The sequence below is a fragment of the Emys orbicularis genome, chromosome 11 (genome assembly GCF_028017835.1).
Source record: "Emys orbicularis isolate rEmyOrb1 chromosome 11, rEmyOrb1.hap1, whole genome shotgun sequence".
Classification (NCBI taxonomy): Eukaryota; Metazoa; Chordata; order Testudines; family Emydidae; genus Emys; species Emys orbicularis.
Genome location: NC_088693.1, coordinates 43,855,505 through 43,873,059, shown reverse-complemented (window position 1 = coordinate 43,873,059; position 17,555 = coordinate 43,855,505). Strand labels below are relative to the sequence as shown.

Genomic DNA, 17,555 nt, shown 5'->3' with positions numbered 1-17,555 from the left:
GACTGCTGCAGCCTGTACCAACACTAAACTGAAAGATGCAGTACTGTAGTCTTAAAATATGGTGCTTTCCCTAGCACTCTGTGAACCAATCAGCATTGCTCATAAGACAAATGCTGTGGGAGCTAACAGTTTACCGTAAAAAAAAAAAAAATGAACAGTTTAAATTGGAAAAATTATAACAAGAGAAATACAGTGTGAATTTACACCAATACTGAGAAAGGCTTTTTAAAATTAAGATTTTACCGTATAGAAATGATTATTTATCACCATTATGCAATAACCAAGACTTTTGAAAGTTGTTAATGTTATCATGGTACTGGAACCAGTAATGCCTCTGTAGGGACATTTAAGAGGTATTTACATGATTAATTACAATCCAAGGAAACTCTTTTAACCATGAAAAAGTGACCTGGGATGAAAGTTGATATACAAAATTTGTTTTTAACCAAACCAAATGTAAAACAGTGTTTTAATTGCCTATGGCATTTTTAGATCTAGAGTTTCAAACGTGTACTGTAACCTTCCTTGACTTTTACTTCTTTTAAGCCAAGATATTGACAACCACCCTGTCAAGTTATATCAATGGGGACACATCAGAATTTCTTGAGAAATCAAATGTAAGGCTAAGCAGTTCCACCATGTTAGTGGCCTGATGCAAAGCCTGTTGAAATAAATGAAAAGACTCCCATTGATTTCAGTGGTCTTTTGAGCAATCCCCAAGGATACAAGAGGCAACCAAGAGATGCCAATGTGCATTTATTGATAATTTATAAATAATTTTAAAAAAATGTAATCAGTCCTTTAAAAAAAAATTAAAATAAAGCACGAGACACTGTTGGCCACACTCATAAATGGCTTAATGGCAGTGCTCATTTTGTTGAGGAGCACTCAAGCTGATTTTCAGTTCCCTTTCCTTGGGAGTTATGCAGGATGGGTTAGGCTCTGTGTCTGGGTGTGTATTGGGGTAATACTGTGACTGGTAAGAAGTCCCAAGCTCCCATCTGCTATTCTCCCACAGTCTCACCTTCCCTGGCATCAGCAATGCCTCAAAGAAGTGCCACCCCTCAGCTCATGGCAATTACCCTCTGACCCATTGCACAGACATATAGTGCTGATAGGCTACCCAGCAGAACAGCATCCCAGCCTTCCCACTACACACATTGCCCCTCTCTGGGGTCCAGACAACAATTCTTTATCCCTACTCCTGTCTGGTAGAGAAGTGAACAGCAGCCCTTGGGCAGGAGTGGTTAAACATCTACCCCCTTCATAAAGGAGTAAGGATTGGCTCACAAAAACAATTTTCTTCTTCTCCCAGGGGTTTCTAGCACCAAGTCTCATCAGACTAGGGGTGGGAGAGCCTCTTCGTAAGAAGCTTTCTTCACTCCCAGAAGACGGGAGGCAGGCGTTTCAGTGGGCAGAAGGACCAGCCACTCCACCATTTGGATCCAGCAGTGGCAGCAGCTTTTAGACTTCATGAGCAAAAGCCACCACACTTCTGCCTTAGTTTGGAGAATCCCAGCAGCAGCTCCTTTTATCCCCATGGCCTAACGCACTTGGAACCACAGTGTTCATTAGATCAGCGGTTCTCAAACTATCAGAGGGGTTCTCAAACTGTGGGTCGGGACTCCATTTTAATGGGGTCACCAGGCTTGGCATTAGACTTGTTGGGGCCAAAGCCAAAGTCTGAGCCCCACTGCCCAGGGCCGAAGCTGAAGTCCGAGGGCTTCAGCCCTGGGAGGTGGGGCTCAAGTTACAGGCCCCCTGCCTGGGGCTGAAGCCCTTGGGCTTCAGCTTTGGCCCCCTGCCCTGGGCGGTGGGGCTTTGGCTTTGGTCCCCATGCGGGGCGGTGAGGCTCGAGAAGGCTCAGGCTTCAGTCCCCGCTCCTAAGGTCATGTAGTAATTTTTCTTGTCAGAAGGGGGTCACGATGCAATGAAGTTTGAGAACCCCTGCATTAGAATACCCCTGTAAGGAACCTTTGTGTACACATGCATCTTCCACAGCAGCTGTATGGTTACATATACTGGAAGTGGAATGTTTACCTGCTAAATACATTTTTTTAGAGACGACATTTTCAAAAAGAAATCCTTTCTTACTTAGGTCTGGACAGAATACAGAAAGAGTTAAGATACAAAGTGTTTTTAACCAACAATTTAAGGCCTAAGTTAACTAGGCGTTGTCTCTTTAATATGCAATACGATTCACATATTCAGGTTAGCTTGTTCTCAGTACTCAAGCCCGGATTTAAGTTTTCCTTTCTGAGGATCCAATTCTGCAGGTGCTGGACTCTCTCCATTCCCATTAGCTTCAGAATTCCCTTTTGTTGCTGCTGCAAAGTGGAAATGGAAACATGTAGCGACTGTCGGTACTAATTCAGACACTTTTCTCCAGGGCAGTAGTTTTGTATCTGATCAAAAGAAAATAAATTTCCTTTCTTACTGAGGCCTAGTTAAGATTCTGGGCAGGGCATTACGTTTTGTGCAATTTTTTTTTTCTTTGCTATTTGAATGATCATGTCCTGATGACTGGCTGGAATATTTAACATTAGTGGCATGCTCAAGATTTGAGAGCCATGTCAGACATAGTACAGAGACATTTGAGAGGCAGGAAATGTCAAACCACAATATCTGTCCTACGAACTGCAGGGTTTTATAGAAGTATTGTAAATATTTATGCTCAGATTCTTCTGAATGGTATTTGGTTGTAGAGGTTCAATACATTTTAATATCAATTCCACAAAAGTCATACTGATAAGTCCAAAGCTGTTGAAAAGGTCCTTAAGGCATTAATCAACTTTCTACATTAAAGATAAAACTAAAGCTAGATTGTTACAAAAGGTTATATTCTTCTCTAAATCACACTCATGTAAATCCAGACTAAGAAATCAATGGAGGCATTCCAGATTTACACTGTGAGCAACATTTGGCTCATATTCCTTTATGCTGCTATCCCTTTGACCAAGACTGTGCTCAAAGTCAGTAAATATGGAAGTAATGTACTATCATTTATAGAATATGTTGTATTGTTAATTTGCTTTCTTTTTATATTGACTAATTGATGCACCATTCTCATTTTTTATGATGGTTGTCTGGTAAGTGGAAATAGATTATGTCTTTCAAAGACTTCTTTAACCAAAGAAACAATAAATGCCATTTTCTTCTGTTTTTCTTTTATGTAAGAAATTGTGTTGACCCAGGTTAGTCTTCTCCTTTTCCTGATTCAACCTAAAATAGATTTTGTGGCTACTATTGTTGTGGACAAGCAAATACTAGTTTATCACTTTAAGGATATTCACCTATCCAGCAGAGATGCTCTTGCCCCTTTTTCATTTTGGAATTGAATGACATTTCCCAAGGATTGTATTCTTTCACATATGTTCCACATAGCTTTAACTTTAATGTAAGAAGCATTACAATATGCTTTTCTAGTTTAAATTACAAAATACCCTTTCTCTGTTTCTCCAACACTTACCCACGTTGGGCTTCATTGAAGTTGTGCATACTTGTTTTCGTGTCCCCGTTATTGTCAGTTGTATCCAATTGCATAGTCTGGCCAACTAGAATGTAAGTTGGTGTTGTTGTATATGAGAAATATTAGCAGTATGTTATGATGCTGCATGTTAAATGATGTTTTGACTATATTAATGAGTCTCTTTGTTAAAATTTAAGTCAAGTAAAAGCCCTAGAGCAGTGGTTCTCAGACTTTTGTACTGGTGACCCCTTTCACATACAAAGCCTCTGAGTACGACCCCCCCTTATAAGTGAAAAACACTTTTTAATATATTTAACTCCATTATAAATGCTGGAGGCAAAGCGGGGCTTGGGGTGTAGGCTGACAGCTCGCGACCCCCCATGAAATAATCTTGCGACCCCCTGAGGGGTCCCGACCCCCAGTTTGAGAACCCCTGCCCTAGAGTATGTACTTTTGATTTACGGACAAGAAGTGGAACCATCAAAATTATAATAAATACATGGGCAAAATTGCAATATTTAGGAACTGTCTATGAGAAGTTTTCCTAACTATACTGAATTGCCAAAAGACTGAAGTCCTACCATTGATTTGTCATCCTAAAAAATGGAAAGGAGAATAGAGACAGCTTTCTCTGGGGAAATGAATGAAGCATAGACCCAAGTGTCAACAGCAAGAAGTGCAATGACATGCTGTGACAGTGACATTTGTCACATTAATACTAAATACCTCTGAGCTCAAAATAGACAAGTGTAGAACACCAATGGCAAGTTTCACAGTGTCCATAGGCAAGCCAACAAAATGACAGGAATGTATTTTCAAAAGATACAACATATGATTATATTTTACCAGAGAGGCACATGATTACACAATAAAATACTTACATGGTCAATAACGTCAATAGAGACAGATAAGACTGTAAAAGAGAAATAGAAAAAAATCGGTGAAATGTAAATTAGGAACCAGGTGGTCCTTTACCTGGGTTATGCCTGTGTATGGAACAAGAAACTCCATAAGGTAACCTCTCAATACATTTCCTAAATAGTCTTCTGTTTGTTGGTGAGGTTAGCTACTGCAGAAGAAGCAGCTGGACTGCTTTGATTGACAAGAAGTAGCATCAAGGAAATGTCAAAGGACTTTGGTGCTTTCTAAATCCCCTGGATTTTACTTTAACCACCTCCCAAATAGGAATTCTTGCTTGCATATGACAGCATCTGCTCCTACTCAGAATTGTTTTGTCATGGGAAAGAAAGGAGAAGAAAAATGCAGCAAAATCCACACTGGGTCAGTGCTACAAATAGCAGGCCAGTCAATAGAGCTACACCAATTTACACCAACTAAAGAGCTACCCAGGAAGCCTGGGTTGCTTAATTGTTACACCGAGCTTCCACTGTTCCTTTAGTGATTTGAGCTGGAAGTGAAGACTTTAATGCCATTTACTTCAATTGGAGTTGAGGGTGTTTAACACCTTGCAGAAGGCTCTCAGCACCTCACAGGCTTGGACCCAACATGCAGTCTGTTCCAGATGAGCTATGTCACTAATAACTCCTTAGGCTAAACATTCTGTTCCACTTTGTATTTAGCTGTGACACTCCGAGTACCTTTCCCAGACCTGAAGAAGAGCTCTGTGCAAGCTCAAAAGCTTGACTCTTTCACCAACAGAAGTTGGTCCAATAAAAGATATTACCTCACCCCTCTTGTCTCTCTGTTAAAAAAAGATGCCAGATTCCTGGTCAAACAATAGTTATCTGTTTATAAAGCACAAGGTGTCTTTTGAAACTTACATGAGAAGAATCTGAACAGAAAGTTATACCAACATGATCTCAGTGTAGACCAGGGTGGGCAAACTTTTTGGCCCGAGGGCCACATCTGGGTGGGGAAATTGCATACGGGGCCATGAATGTAGGCCTGGGGCAGGGGGTTGGGGTGCGGGAGGGAGTGCTGGGGGTGGGAGGGGTTGTGGTGTGCAGGAAGGGGCTCAGGGCAGGGGGTTGGGGTGCAGAGTGTGGGAGGGGGCTCAGGGCAGGTGGTTGGGATGCAGGAAGGGTGCGGCAGGGGACTCAGGGCAGGAGGTTGGGGTGCAGGAGGGGCGTGGGGTGCGGCAGGGGGCTCAGGACAGGGGGTTGGAGTATGGGGTGCAGGAGAGGCTCGGGGTGCGGGCTCCAGTCCAGTGCCGCTTACCTTGATCGGCTTCGGGTGGCAGCGGCACGCAGCAGGGCTAAGGCAGGCTCCCTGCCTGCCCTGGGCCCGTGATGCTCCTGAAAGCGGACGGCACCACGTCCCTGTGGCCCCTGGTGGAGGTGGGGCAGAGGGCTCCACACACTGCCCTCACCTACGGGTACCTCCCTCAAAACTCCCATTGGCCACAGTTCCCCGTTCCCGGCCAGTGGGAGCCGCCGGGGCCACAGGGACGTGGTGCCGGCCACTTCCGGTAGCGGCACTGGGCCAGGGCAGGCAGGGAGCCTGCCTTAGCCTCGTGGCACCATGAGGGTGGCAATTCCATGGGCCAGATCCAAAACCCTGACAGGCCGGATCCGCCCATGGGCCGTAGTTTGCCCACCCCGGTGTAGACTGTTATATACAGAAGAGCTAAACCAGAGATGCCAATCCTCCCTAATTTTCCATAATCCTCATGATTTTTTCATGTAATTATGAAATTACTAATTCAGGTTTAAACCTAATTTTGCAAACATGCACAGATAGATAGATAGATAGATATGTGTGTGTATAAAATTTGCACTCGGGGAACTATGAACACAGCAAATGGCACCACAGGCCCGGGGGACATTCTTCTCCACTACTCTGTGCCATATGCACAGACTATGCAGTGGTCTGATAGGGGGTAAGATACGGCGCTTTTGAGTGGATTGCGACATCGCTGGATTTACCGCCCAAGCCACAGGATGCATGTTGCTCTCCAATTGCACCGTGTAGGCCTGCTGGACTATGTTCAGGGCCGGCTCCAGACACCAGCCGACCAAGCACATGCTTGGGGCGGCACCTTGGGGCAGGGCGGCGCTAGGGTTTTTATTTATTTATTTATTGGTTCGTCGGGGCAGCGCTGGAGGGGTTTTTTTTTTGTTTCCGCACTGCGGCGCTCGGGGTGGTGGGGCTTTGGGCAGCACGGCGCTGGGGGGAGAGTGGGGGGGCTGGCGTGGCGCAACGCAGCGCGGCGCTCGGAGGGGGGGTGGGGGCTGGCGCGGCACGGCGCTCGGTTTGGGGCGGGGGCTTGGCGCAGCGCTGGGGGGGCGGGGGCTGGCACGGGGCGGGGCTTGGAGGGGGAGTGGGGGCTGGCGCGGCACGGCGCTCGGAGGGGGGGGCGGGGGCTTCAGACCGCGTGGCGCTTGGAGGGGGCGGGGCTTCGGTCGGCGTGGTGCTCGGGGGCGGGGATTTAGGCGGCGCTGGGGCGGGGGTACGGCGGCGCGGTGCTCGCGGTGGGGGGGGGCCGCACCCCCTCTTTTTTGCCTGGGGCGGCAAAAGAGTTAGAGCCGGTCCTGACTATGTTAACTGCACTCAGCCATGCCAGCAGAGCCCGCATGGGGAAACCAGTGCCTCAAACCCCACTGACAATCACTGCGTCTTGCCTCCTGTCAGACCCTCACTGTGCAATCAGTGGGGGTGGAGAAGCCAGAGTTGATAGTTTAGGCCCAGCGCTCTCCCCTCCCACACCTGGGGCTAAAGCCCCAAGCTTTGGTGCTCTTCCCCTGTGGGGCTCTGGGCTTTAGCCCTGTGGTGGGCGCTGGTTCACTGGGCTGCAGCCCCATAGGTGGACCTCCTGAAACCACAGACTAACGGGGGCTGTGGATTTCCTTTGAGAACCCTTGCTCTAGAGTCCTGCGCAGATAAAAAAATTTGGATCCGCATCCAATCCACGATCCGCAAAGATGAGGAAACACAGGACCCCATCCGCGGATATAAAGCAGATGTCTGCGGATTTGCAGGGCTCTAGCAATATGAAGATGTTCACACCTCATCACATGATCTTCATGCAGTTTTATAACAGTTCTTCAGTCATGAAAGACGAGTCTAATGATTCAAGCACAGAACTGAGACCCAGGAGCTCTGTTCTTTTTCTGACTTTGCCAAAGACTTGCTTTGTGACCCGTGGCAAGTTATTTAACCTAACTGTTTGCCTACCTGTAGAAAAAATTGGTGTTTTAAGGCTTAGCTCACTTATATCTGTAAAATGTTATGAGATATTTAGGGTACGTTTACACTAGAAGCACTACAGCGGCACAGTGCTGTAGTGTAGACAGTACAATAATGGAACGGGTTTTTAATTGCTGTAGTAAATCCTCCCCCTCGAGAGGCAGTAGTTGGCTCAACAGAAGAATTCCTCCATCGACCTCACTGTGTATAGGCTGGGGGTTAGGTAGACCTAACTACGCTGCACAGGGCATGAAGTTTTTCACAGCCCTGAGCGATGTAGTTAGGTAGACCAGGCCTTAGACTGAAGCCACTGCAAAAGTGCCAAGTATTGCTACACAATGACTTACTGCTGATGTGTTTGGAACTGCCTTCTAGTGTTCACCTGATATAAGAGGGAGAAGTGCAAAGGTGGGGAGGCACAACTTTTGCTGATAAGTGAGATCTGTGATTAAAATTACACAAATATTTTTCTTTTGTCTTGTGGGTCCTGCCAGTTTTGTCTCTGGTGGATGGAGGTTGTGGTTATGAGAATGTTCTTGTTTCCTTCATGGCCATGTTTTTTCAAAAGACTTGTCAGGAGGTCGTGAGTCGGAGTAAGAACCTTCATGTCACATTTGACTGTAACCTTTTAAGGAAGAACTAGGGTTGTTATAAATAGGACTGGTACACCACTTATTATAAAGGTTGTCAGAATTTTCTCCCATAGGTAAAACAACCTATCCTTGATCTTGGAAATGACTGAACCATTTTGGATGAAATTTCCCCCCAAAAAATTTTAGCCTCAGGCAGACATCCGCATGGGAAATTTCAGTCCAAACAGTTAATGATTGGCAAAGTTATGAGCAACTGAAAAAGGTCATTGTCAGGAGAGTGAGAAGTGTCAGGCTACCTTGATAATAGGCGGCAACACTAGTCTGTATTTATGTGCTTACACTAACGGTTGTGCATATGCTGACCTTTTCTTGTGATGACCTCAGAGAAGCAATACATACCTTTATTACTTGATTAATATAGTTCACTCTTAGCAGGACTTCCAGCAGGGTTTCTCCAGAGCTTGGAATTAGTTCAGACTGCAGAAGTACATCAGAAATACTTCTGCTCACTGGCTTGATCAACCATGCTCATATTAAGCCAACTCTGCAGTTTTTACATAGGCTGACTATAAAGTGAGCAGGCTTTCATTTAGCCCTGTTTTATAAGCCTGTAATGGTGCATTGAACCTCATGCTGACTGACACCATCTTCAATTTTAGGTTGGGCTGTAATTATGCTTTTCCTGTGATGGGCCCTAGGATGTCACACCTGTTCCATCCTAGACAGCCCTCTCAGTCTGGCCTTCTTTATTTCTACTCTTCACAACTTTTCTTCCCCAAATTTATTTTTAAATGACCACTGTTGTCCCTTTGTATCCTCTCCCCTCTACCTCGTCAGACACCCTGATTTTATGTTGCATTTTGAATTATTGTCTTGCAACCTAAAGGAATTGATGGGCCAGGTTCATTTAGAATAAAATTATTATTAGAGATTCAAGTCATGCAACATTTCCATTGACATTAGTAGGAATTTTGCTTGAGTAGACTACAGGATTTGGCAACTAAGTATTAATAGAGGTGAGTGGTTTTCTCCTGATCTCTCAACACTTCCACAAGTGTGTTTTGGCCTGGCATAGGTAATAGGCATATTTTCATATTTCAGATTTATCTGAAACAACAAAGTTTATTATGAGGCTTCCTTTGGAAGGTCACATGCAGATTATTGTCCCCTCCCACACATTAAGTGCTAAACACAAGGAAATATTTAAGTATTAAATATGCCTGATAAAATATAGCTAAAATAGGTTTACTAAATCCTGTCCACATTTTGTGTGTGTGTGTGTGTGTGTTTATATTACAAAACAATGCACAACATGGCTCATCTAGATTTTTCAAGCTTCGTCTGCTTTGGTGATGTCAGATCTGAGTAATACTTAACATAAAAGTGACTGGGGTCAGAAACAGGTTAAACAGAACTGAAATAGGAAGAGTAGATGAGTATACTTCTAATTATATAAAAAACATTTTTAGGATTTCATTGTCATAAATCAGACTTCACCAGGATTTTTTTTTAGTCACTCCTACTTGAAGACTTGAGTATGTGTAGGAAAAGATGCAGGGTCAGATTCTGTTCTTCACCACCTGGAGAGGCACCACAGAAAGTCCAGGCCAGGGGCAGGCTGTGACTTTAAGGCACATTTGTGCCCTGCTGATTCTAGGTTGTCCAGGGGCTGTAACAGCCCTAGCATTACTTAGGCAGCCCAGGAATCTCCGTGCTATGGCATTGCCCCCTATTCCACCTCCAGCAGTCTCCAACAGCAGGGTTCGTGGGGCTGGGGTCCAACATAAGTATCTAATCTTTTAGCTTTTTACAGGAGTTGTTTTCTACTACAGAATGGTGTAGGGATCTGGCTGGTGAAGAGACTATCTAGTTCCCTTGTGTGCGGGCAATCACATGAGGCAGACCAACACTTGGCCTATCATGGTGAAATTCTCGCTGGCCTCATGCAGGCTGTTTACAGTCCCTACAGGCTGCCAAATTTCAGATTGTATTGTCTTTTCTTTGTCTCTGAAGCACCATGTACTTTTATAGCACTGTATAAATAATAACATGCAAAGATGAATTTAAAAAACCTCAGAGGCAATGGATTAATCAAGCCATGTACTGCTCTTGATCTGTACAGCTCTCATTGCTGTCAGGAGAGGTATGTGTATGGATTTAGGGTTCATAGAATGTCCACAGAATATAGGGGTTCAAACCTGTAATTAGCTTGGAAAAATCTCTGGTTTTGGCAAATGTTTCTGTGAAGTGCAAACTGCTGTTATGCTTTGATTTGATCAGAGACATGGATATAAGAATTGCCAGACACTGTACAGATGCCAGAACGTAATGTGATTTGGGTGAGTGTTCACACTTAACCATATTGCAATTGATTTTGGTCTGTAGATTCTTGAATTTAATAAATCATTTATATATTCCACCTATTTTTAAGAATATAGGAAACGTTTAAATGGTATCACTGAGTCTGCTTTTTGAGTCAGGATGAGTAAAAACCAAATTTGGAGTGTTGTTATAGCCGTGCTGGTCCCAGGGTATTAAAGAGACAAGGTGAGTGAGGTAATAATCTGTTATTCGACCAACTCTTGTTGGTGAAAGAGACAAGCTTTCTAGCTCCACCTCTCAGCAGATTAGCTAGATCAGCTTATTAGTAAGATTGCATTATTTTTACAGAATATGCTATCATGCATTTACTGATGCCACTATGCTGTGATGTACCATTATAAACCATTAAAACCAAGCTTCAGTTGCAAAAATAAATGAACAAAGTACATTTTGTAAATGTGTGTCATTGGATTTTTTTAATAGTGTATTTATTTGCTTTCTGAACAATGTGTACAGTTCAAGCATTTTTAGTGGGTTTCCTAGTCATTTAGTGCAAATTAGATAGGGTAAGAAATTACCCCCCTAAGGAATTACCTTTCATGTTGCTAGTACTTCTCCAAATTGAAAAAATGCTTGCTAATTGTGCCTTGGATTGGTAATTGGATGTAGCAAGGATGAGTAACTTCATCTGTTGCGGAATGGTTTATATAATAAGCTGCATTTTCCCCATGGATTTCACACTGATGGTCAGTCCATTGGCATGACTATAGGCCATAGCTATGCCTCCCCACTTATTGCACCTTCAAGCATAGACAGAATATATTTTCCTTACTCAAGCGTTCGACTTGTTAGCAGCAGCTCCTTTAAGAGTTTTAATGTCAGATATGAGCTGAAAATACAATCTGTGATTATCAATGGGAAGGCAACAATTGCTCTAAAGAGCAAACATAGCTTCTGTCTAAAATGCATCATTTTAGTTTAAGGAGAAACACTATAAGAAAGAACAAAAGTAGAGTCTTTGAGAGAGAATAGTGTGTGTGTGTGTATGTGTCTCCTCTGTTGCAAGCTGCAGTAACTATGAGAACAAAATGAGTACTTTAAAGGTGAAAAAGACAGAAAACAAAGACATCACAGTTTCATAGCTGCTACACACCAGAGCAACTCTATGTTTTCAGGAGATACTCTCAGAATTCTCATCTTTGTACAAAGGCCAAGTGTAATGGAATGCTAAATTGTACTATGCTGTTCAGCCACTTGGCGGCATTGTGTAAAATACCTTATTTAAATGAACCTCAGCCATACCTGGCAGAGCATTAAAGGATTATGATGAACACATCTGGTGTGTATAAGCAAGCACTGTGATTAGTCTGTATCTGGTACAGAAGTACATGACACCAAGTAAATGACAGGGTGGGACCAACACAATGGTAAGGGAAGTATCAATCAGATCAATAGGGTTCATCCCATTGATTACTAGGAAGTTCCCTGAAATTTTGGAATTCATCAGATATGGTCTTTACAGACAAACAGAGAAATGCGATTGAGTTGAGTGTTATGCCTCACTTTGCTCAGTCAACAACTGCACAAAAGGTTGTTCTTGGCATACAGGGCCGGCTCCGGGCACCAGCCGACCAAGCACGTGCTTGGGGCGGCACCTTGGGGCGGGGCGGCACTCCGTTTTTTATTTAATTTTTTTGTGGTTCGGCGGCGCGGCGTTCGGGGGGGGCGGGGCTCCGGGCGGCGCTCGGAGGGGGGGCGGGGGCTTGGCGCGGCACTCGGAGGGGGGGCAGAGGCTTCGGGCAGCGCGGTGCTGGGGGGGGCGGGGATTTCGGCAGGGCAGCGCTCTTCTTTTTTGCCTGGGGAGGCAAAAAAGTTAGAGCCGGCCCTGTTGGCATAATACCAACCAGGTTAAGCAACAACTGTTCTGTAAATATCACTGGACCTGAGGCTTCCATCTGTGCTGGGGTACCTTTTACTAATGCATTATGGGAGCTCACGTAGGCCTCCAAGATTTCAACCTCACTTTCCAAGAGAGTGTTATTTTTATTTGTGCTTTGTTTTGTAAACAAGGTAGACATTATGCCATTCACATGTAAGTCTGATTGGATATAGAAAACCAAACTGTTGTCATCAGTGATGTTTATTTTTGTATTCATTTCATCAATTATTCCTTCCAAGGATGTCAAGATAGACTGATGATAGATTTTTTCTGTCTAGCCCTGATCTCTTACAATATCCGTCTAGTTGTCTGATTGCCTTCTTCCTCTCCTTCAGCATCACTTTCAGACCCAAGGGGCTTAGTCCTGGTACAGGTCTGAGTGCCCTCAGCTCTAATGGACTTCGACTTGGGGAAACTCCAGAACATTCAAGATTTTAATACAGTCTCCACCTGAGGACAGATTTCCACACTTGCTGAGAATCCTGCAATGGATGTGTCAGAATAATAGCAAAGATCCTCACCAGCTGAATCCATAAATCCAAATAGTTTTGAGTCTGGTTTGATTTGAGGGCTAATGTTTGGAATAGTTCTTTCCCCCTAATCTCTAGGGACAATTCACAGATAATTTGCTTTGTTTTTAGTTATATAATGGAAGACTTTAAGGGTACAGAGCACTTCCTGAGAGTTGCCAAGTGTCCTCAGACACTTGCTAAATAATATGGATGCTTATGGTCAATAGTGTTTCCTAATGACCTAAAATTTCTCTTTGAAACAGGTGATGCAGATGTACCTCCCATTTTGTGGAATTGCCATATCTAACGCCCAGCTATTTGCTGCTTCAAGGAAGGAATATGACAGAAGCAGAGTAAGTAAAGAGCAGCACGTTGGACAGCTATCAAACACTGTCACATCTCTCTTTCCTTCAAATTCCAGAACAGACAGTTTTAAGGAACCAGTTATGTTTTATTTCAAAATAATCCAGAGAGAACTTTTTAAGTGGATGGTGAATGTCCTTGAGGCTACAGGCTTAGATGGTGGTAGAAAAATTTGCTTTTGATGTTAAATGTTTGTTTCCTGATGACAATTTTGAGTTTATTGTGCTAAGATAGGTGTGTTTAGAACCCATCCTGCAGAATAGAATGAGTTACATTTCCACAGATTCAGATCTTTTTAAAAATTCCAGAAATATCAACCCTCAAGCATCCTGGATTTTTAATATTTAATTTGTCTACAGGAGTGAGTTATGCAGGGTGCCCCAAAGGAGTACAACCACAACCTTAAAGCCACACCATTATGCATTCTGTACATACCACATATTTTTCAGAAAAAAGATCATGGAAATGTTCTAGAGAGTTTTTTTTAATTGTTTTTTTTTTTTAATCTCTCCTCCTGTAAAGCTAAACTCCCTGTCTTCAATACTCTCATTGAGTTCAATGGGGCCAAGATTTCACCCTATGTGTCCAACTAGTCACGATTTGTAAGGAGAGGGAAATTATAATGAACAAGTATTAAAACCTTTAAACGTTATCTTAGGCCTGGTCTACACTATGAGTTTAATTCGAATTTAGCAGCGTTAAATCGAATTAACCCTGCACCCGTCCACACAACGAAGCCATTTATTTCGAAATAAAGGGCTCTTAAAATCGATTTCTGTACTCCTCCCCGACGAGCGGAGTAGCGCTGAAATCGATATTGTCATTTCAAATTAGGGTTAGTGTGGCCGCAATTTGATGGTATTGGCCTCCGGGAGCTATCCCACAGTGCACCATTGTGACCGCTCTGGACAGCAATCTGAACTCGGATGCACTGGCCAGGTAGACAGGAAAAGCCCCGCGAACATTTGAATTTCATTTCCTGTTTGCCCAGCACAGGAGAGCACAGGTGACCACAGAGAGCTCATCAGCACAGGTAACCATGCAGGCCGATAATCGAAAAAGAGCACCAGCATGGACCGTACGGGAGGTACTGGATCTGATCGCTATATGGGGAGAGGATTCAGTGCTAGCAGAACTTCGTTCGAAAAGACGAAATGCCAAAACTTTTGAAAAAATCTCCTAGGGCATGATGGAGAGAGGCCACAATAGGGACTCAGAGCAGTGCCGCGTGAAAGTCAAGGAGCTCAGACAAGCCTATCAGAGAACAAAGGAGGCAAACGGTTACTCCGGGTCAGAGCCGCAGACATGCCGCTTCTACGCTGAGCTGCATGCAATTCTAGGGGGGGCCGCCACCACTACCCCACCTCTGACCGTGGATTCCGAGGCGGGGGAAATCTCATCAGCCACACCTGAGGATTCTGTGGACGGGGAAGAGGAGGAAGAGGAAGACGAGCTTGCGGAGAGCACACAGCACTCCATTCTCCCCAACAGCCAGGATCTTTTTCTCAGCCTGACAAGTACCCTCCCAAGCCTCCCAAGCCAGTACCCAAGACCATGACCCCATGGAAGGGACCTCAGGTGAGTTTACCTTTTAAAATATAAAACATGGTTTAAAAGCAAGCGTTCTTTAATGATTAATTTGCCCTGAGGACTTGGGATGCATTCGCGGCCAGTCCAGCTACTGGAAAAGTCTGTTAACGTGTCTGGGGATGGAGCGGAAATCCGCCAGGGACATCTCCATGAAGCTCTCCTGGAGGTACTCCAAAAGCCTTTGCAGAAGGTTTCTGGGCAGTGCAGCCTTATTCCGTCCTCCATGGTAGGACACTTGACCACGCCATGCTAGTAGCAAGTAATCTGGTATCATTGCATGACAAAGCCTGGCAGCGTATGGTCCCGGTGTTTGCTGGCATTCAAGCAACATCCGTTCTTTATCTCGCGGTGTAATCCTCAGGAGAGTGATATCGCTCATGGTAACCTGGTTGAAATACAGGAATTTAATTAAGGGGACAGAGGTGGCCGTTCCTACTGGGCTGTTTGCCTGTGGCTTAAAAGAAATCCTTCCCTGCAGTTAGCCAAGCGCGGGGGGGGGGGAAATTGGCGCTGAGCTTTTCGCCTTTGGCTAGCAGGGATCTTCCCTGATACCAGCCACGCGGTGGGGGGAGGGGCACAGCGATCATCCCAGATAATTCATGGCGGGTGGGGAGGGGTAGGGGGTTAGTTTGGTTTCTGTAGGGATCTTCCCTGATACCAGCCACGCGGTGGGGGGAGGGATAAAGCGATCATCCCAGAGAATTGGATGGGGGGGGGGGGGTTAATTTGTTTTCTGCTGCTGAAGGTTAACAGGAAAACCGCAGCAGTCAACGGGCTTTGCTTGGTATGTGGGAAAGGAGGGCGCAGAAGCCGAAAGACAATGGCTTACCATGGCCGCATGCAAGCCGAATTCTGTTGCCCGGACCTGCGTCTGTGATCTCTAACACCAAAGCCACAGGCACTCAATATTAAGATGGAAAATGCGACCTTGTACTGAAATCACATGTGCTATGTAATGTGAATAGTGTTTTTCACCGTGAAAGAGTATAAGCATTGTTCTGTAAAATGTATCTTTTTAAAAACTTCTCTCCTTTTTTCCATCCCTCCAGCAGCTGCAAATTTTTCAAGCCGCCCTCCTCTGTCCCGAAGGCTATCTCAGATAAGGCGGCGGAGAAAGAGGACGCGAGACGAGATGTTCTCGGAAATAATGGAATGCACCCGCAATGAAAGAGCTCATTTGAATGAGTGGAAGGACACGGTATCTAAATACAGGAAAGATGCCCGTGAACGTGAGGTCATGAGGGACGCTCAAGATGAGAGGTGGCAGGCTGCAACGCTGGGGCTGCTGCGTGATCAAACGGACATGCTCCGGCGTCTGGTGGAGCTTCAGGAACGGCAGCAGGATAACAGAGTGCCGCTGCAGCCGCTGTATAACCTCCCCCCCCCCCATGTTCCATAGCCTCCTCACCCAGACGTGTAAGAACGCGGGGGGGGGGGGGAGGCTCTGTGCACCCTCCCACTCCACCCCAGTGGACAGCCCAACCAAAAGGCTGTCATTATATTGAATTTTTTCAGTGGCCTTTTACTTCCCTCCTATCCTCCTCCCAAACCTCACCCGGGTTACCTTGTCGGTTCTCTCCCTATGTTTATAATCAATTAATAAAGAATACATGATTTTTAAACGATAGTGACTTTATTTCCTTTAAAAGCAAGCTGTGATTTAAGGGGGGAGGGTGGTTTGTTTACAGGGAATGAGTCAATCAAGGGGGCGGGTTTTCAACAAACAGAACTTTCACACCGTAGCCTGGCCAGTCATGAAACTGGTTTTCAAAGCTTCTCTGATGCGCAGCGCTTCCTGGTGTGATCTTCTAATCGCCCTGGTGTCTGGCTGCGCATAATCAGCAGCCAGGCGATTTACCTCAGCCTCCCACCCCGCCATAAAGGTCTCCCCCTTACTCTCACAGAGATTGTGGAACACACAGCAAGCAGCAATAACAATGGGGATATTGGTTTCGCTGAGGTCTGACCGAGTCAGTAACGAGCGCCAGCGACCTTTTAAACGGCTAAATGCACATTCTACCACCATTCTGCACTTGCTCAGCCTGTAGTTGAACAGCTCCTGACTCCTGTCCAGGCTGCCTGTGTATGGCTTCATGAGCCATGGCATTAAGGGGTAGGCTGGGTCCCCAAGGATAACTATAGGCATTTCAACATCCCCAACGGTTATTTTCTGGTCCGGGAAGTAAGTCCCTTGCTGCAGCCGTTTAAACAGAGTAGTGTTCCTGAAGATGCGAGCGTCATGAATCCTTCCCGGCCAGCCCACGTTGATGTTGGTGAAACGTCCCTTGTGATCCACAAGTGCTTGCAGCACCATTGAAAAGTACCCCTTGCGGTTTATGTACTGGGTACCCTGGTGCTCCGGTGCCAAGATAGGGATATGGGTTCCATCTATCGCCCCACCACAGTTAGGGAATCCCATTGCAGCAAAGCCATCCACTATGACCTGCACATTTCCCAGAGTCACTACCTTTCGTAGCAGCAGCTCAGTGATTGCTTTGGCTACTTGCATCACAGCAGCCCCCACAGTAGATTTGCCCACTCCAAATTGATTCCCGACTGACCGGTAGCTGTCTGGCGTTGCAAGCTTCCACAGGGCTATCGCCACTCGCTTCTCAACTGTG

The 17,555-nt window shown here is 45.1% G+C and overlaps 1 protein-coding gene across 1 annotated transcript in view; it reads left to right on the top strand.

Moving 5' to 3' along the window:
• PDE11A (phosphodiesterase 11A) overlaps positions 1–17,555 on the top strand; it is a 218,734-nt gene that overhangs the window by 80,274 nt on the left and 120,905 nt on the right. The window contains exon 3 of the mRNA XM_065412947.1: positions 13,245–13,334. Within this exon, the coding sequence (XP_065269019.1) occupies positions 13,245–13,334 (90 nt within the window). The remainder of the gene's footprint in view (positions 1–13,244; positions 13,335–17,555) is intronic.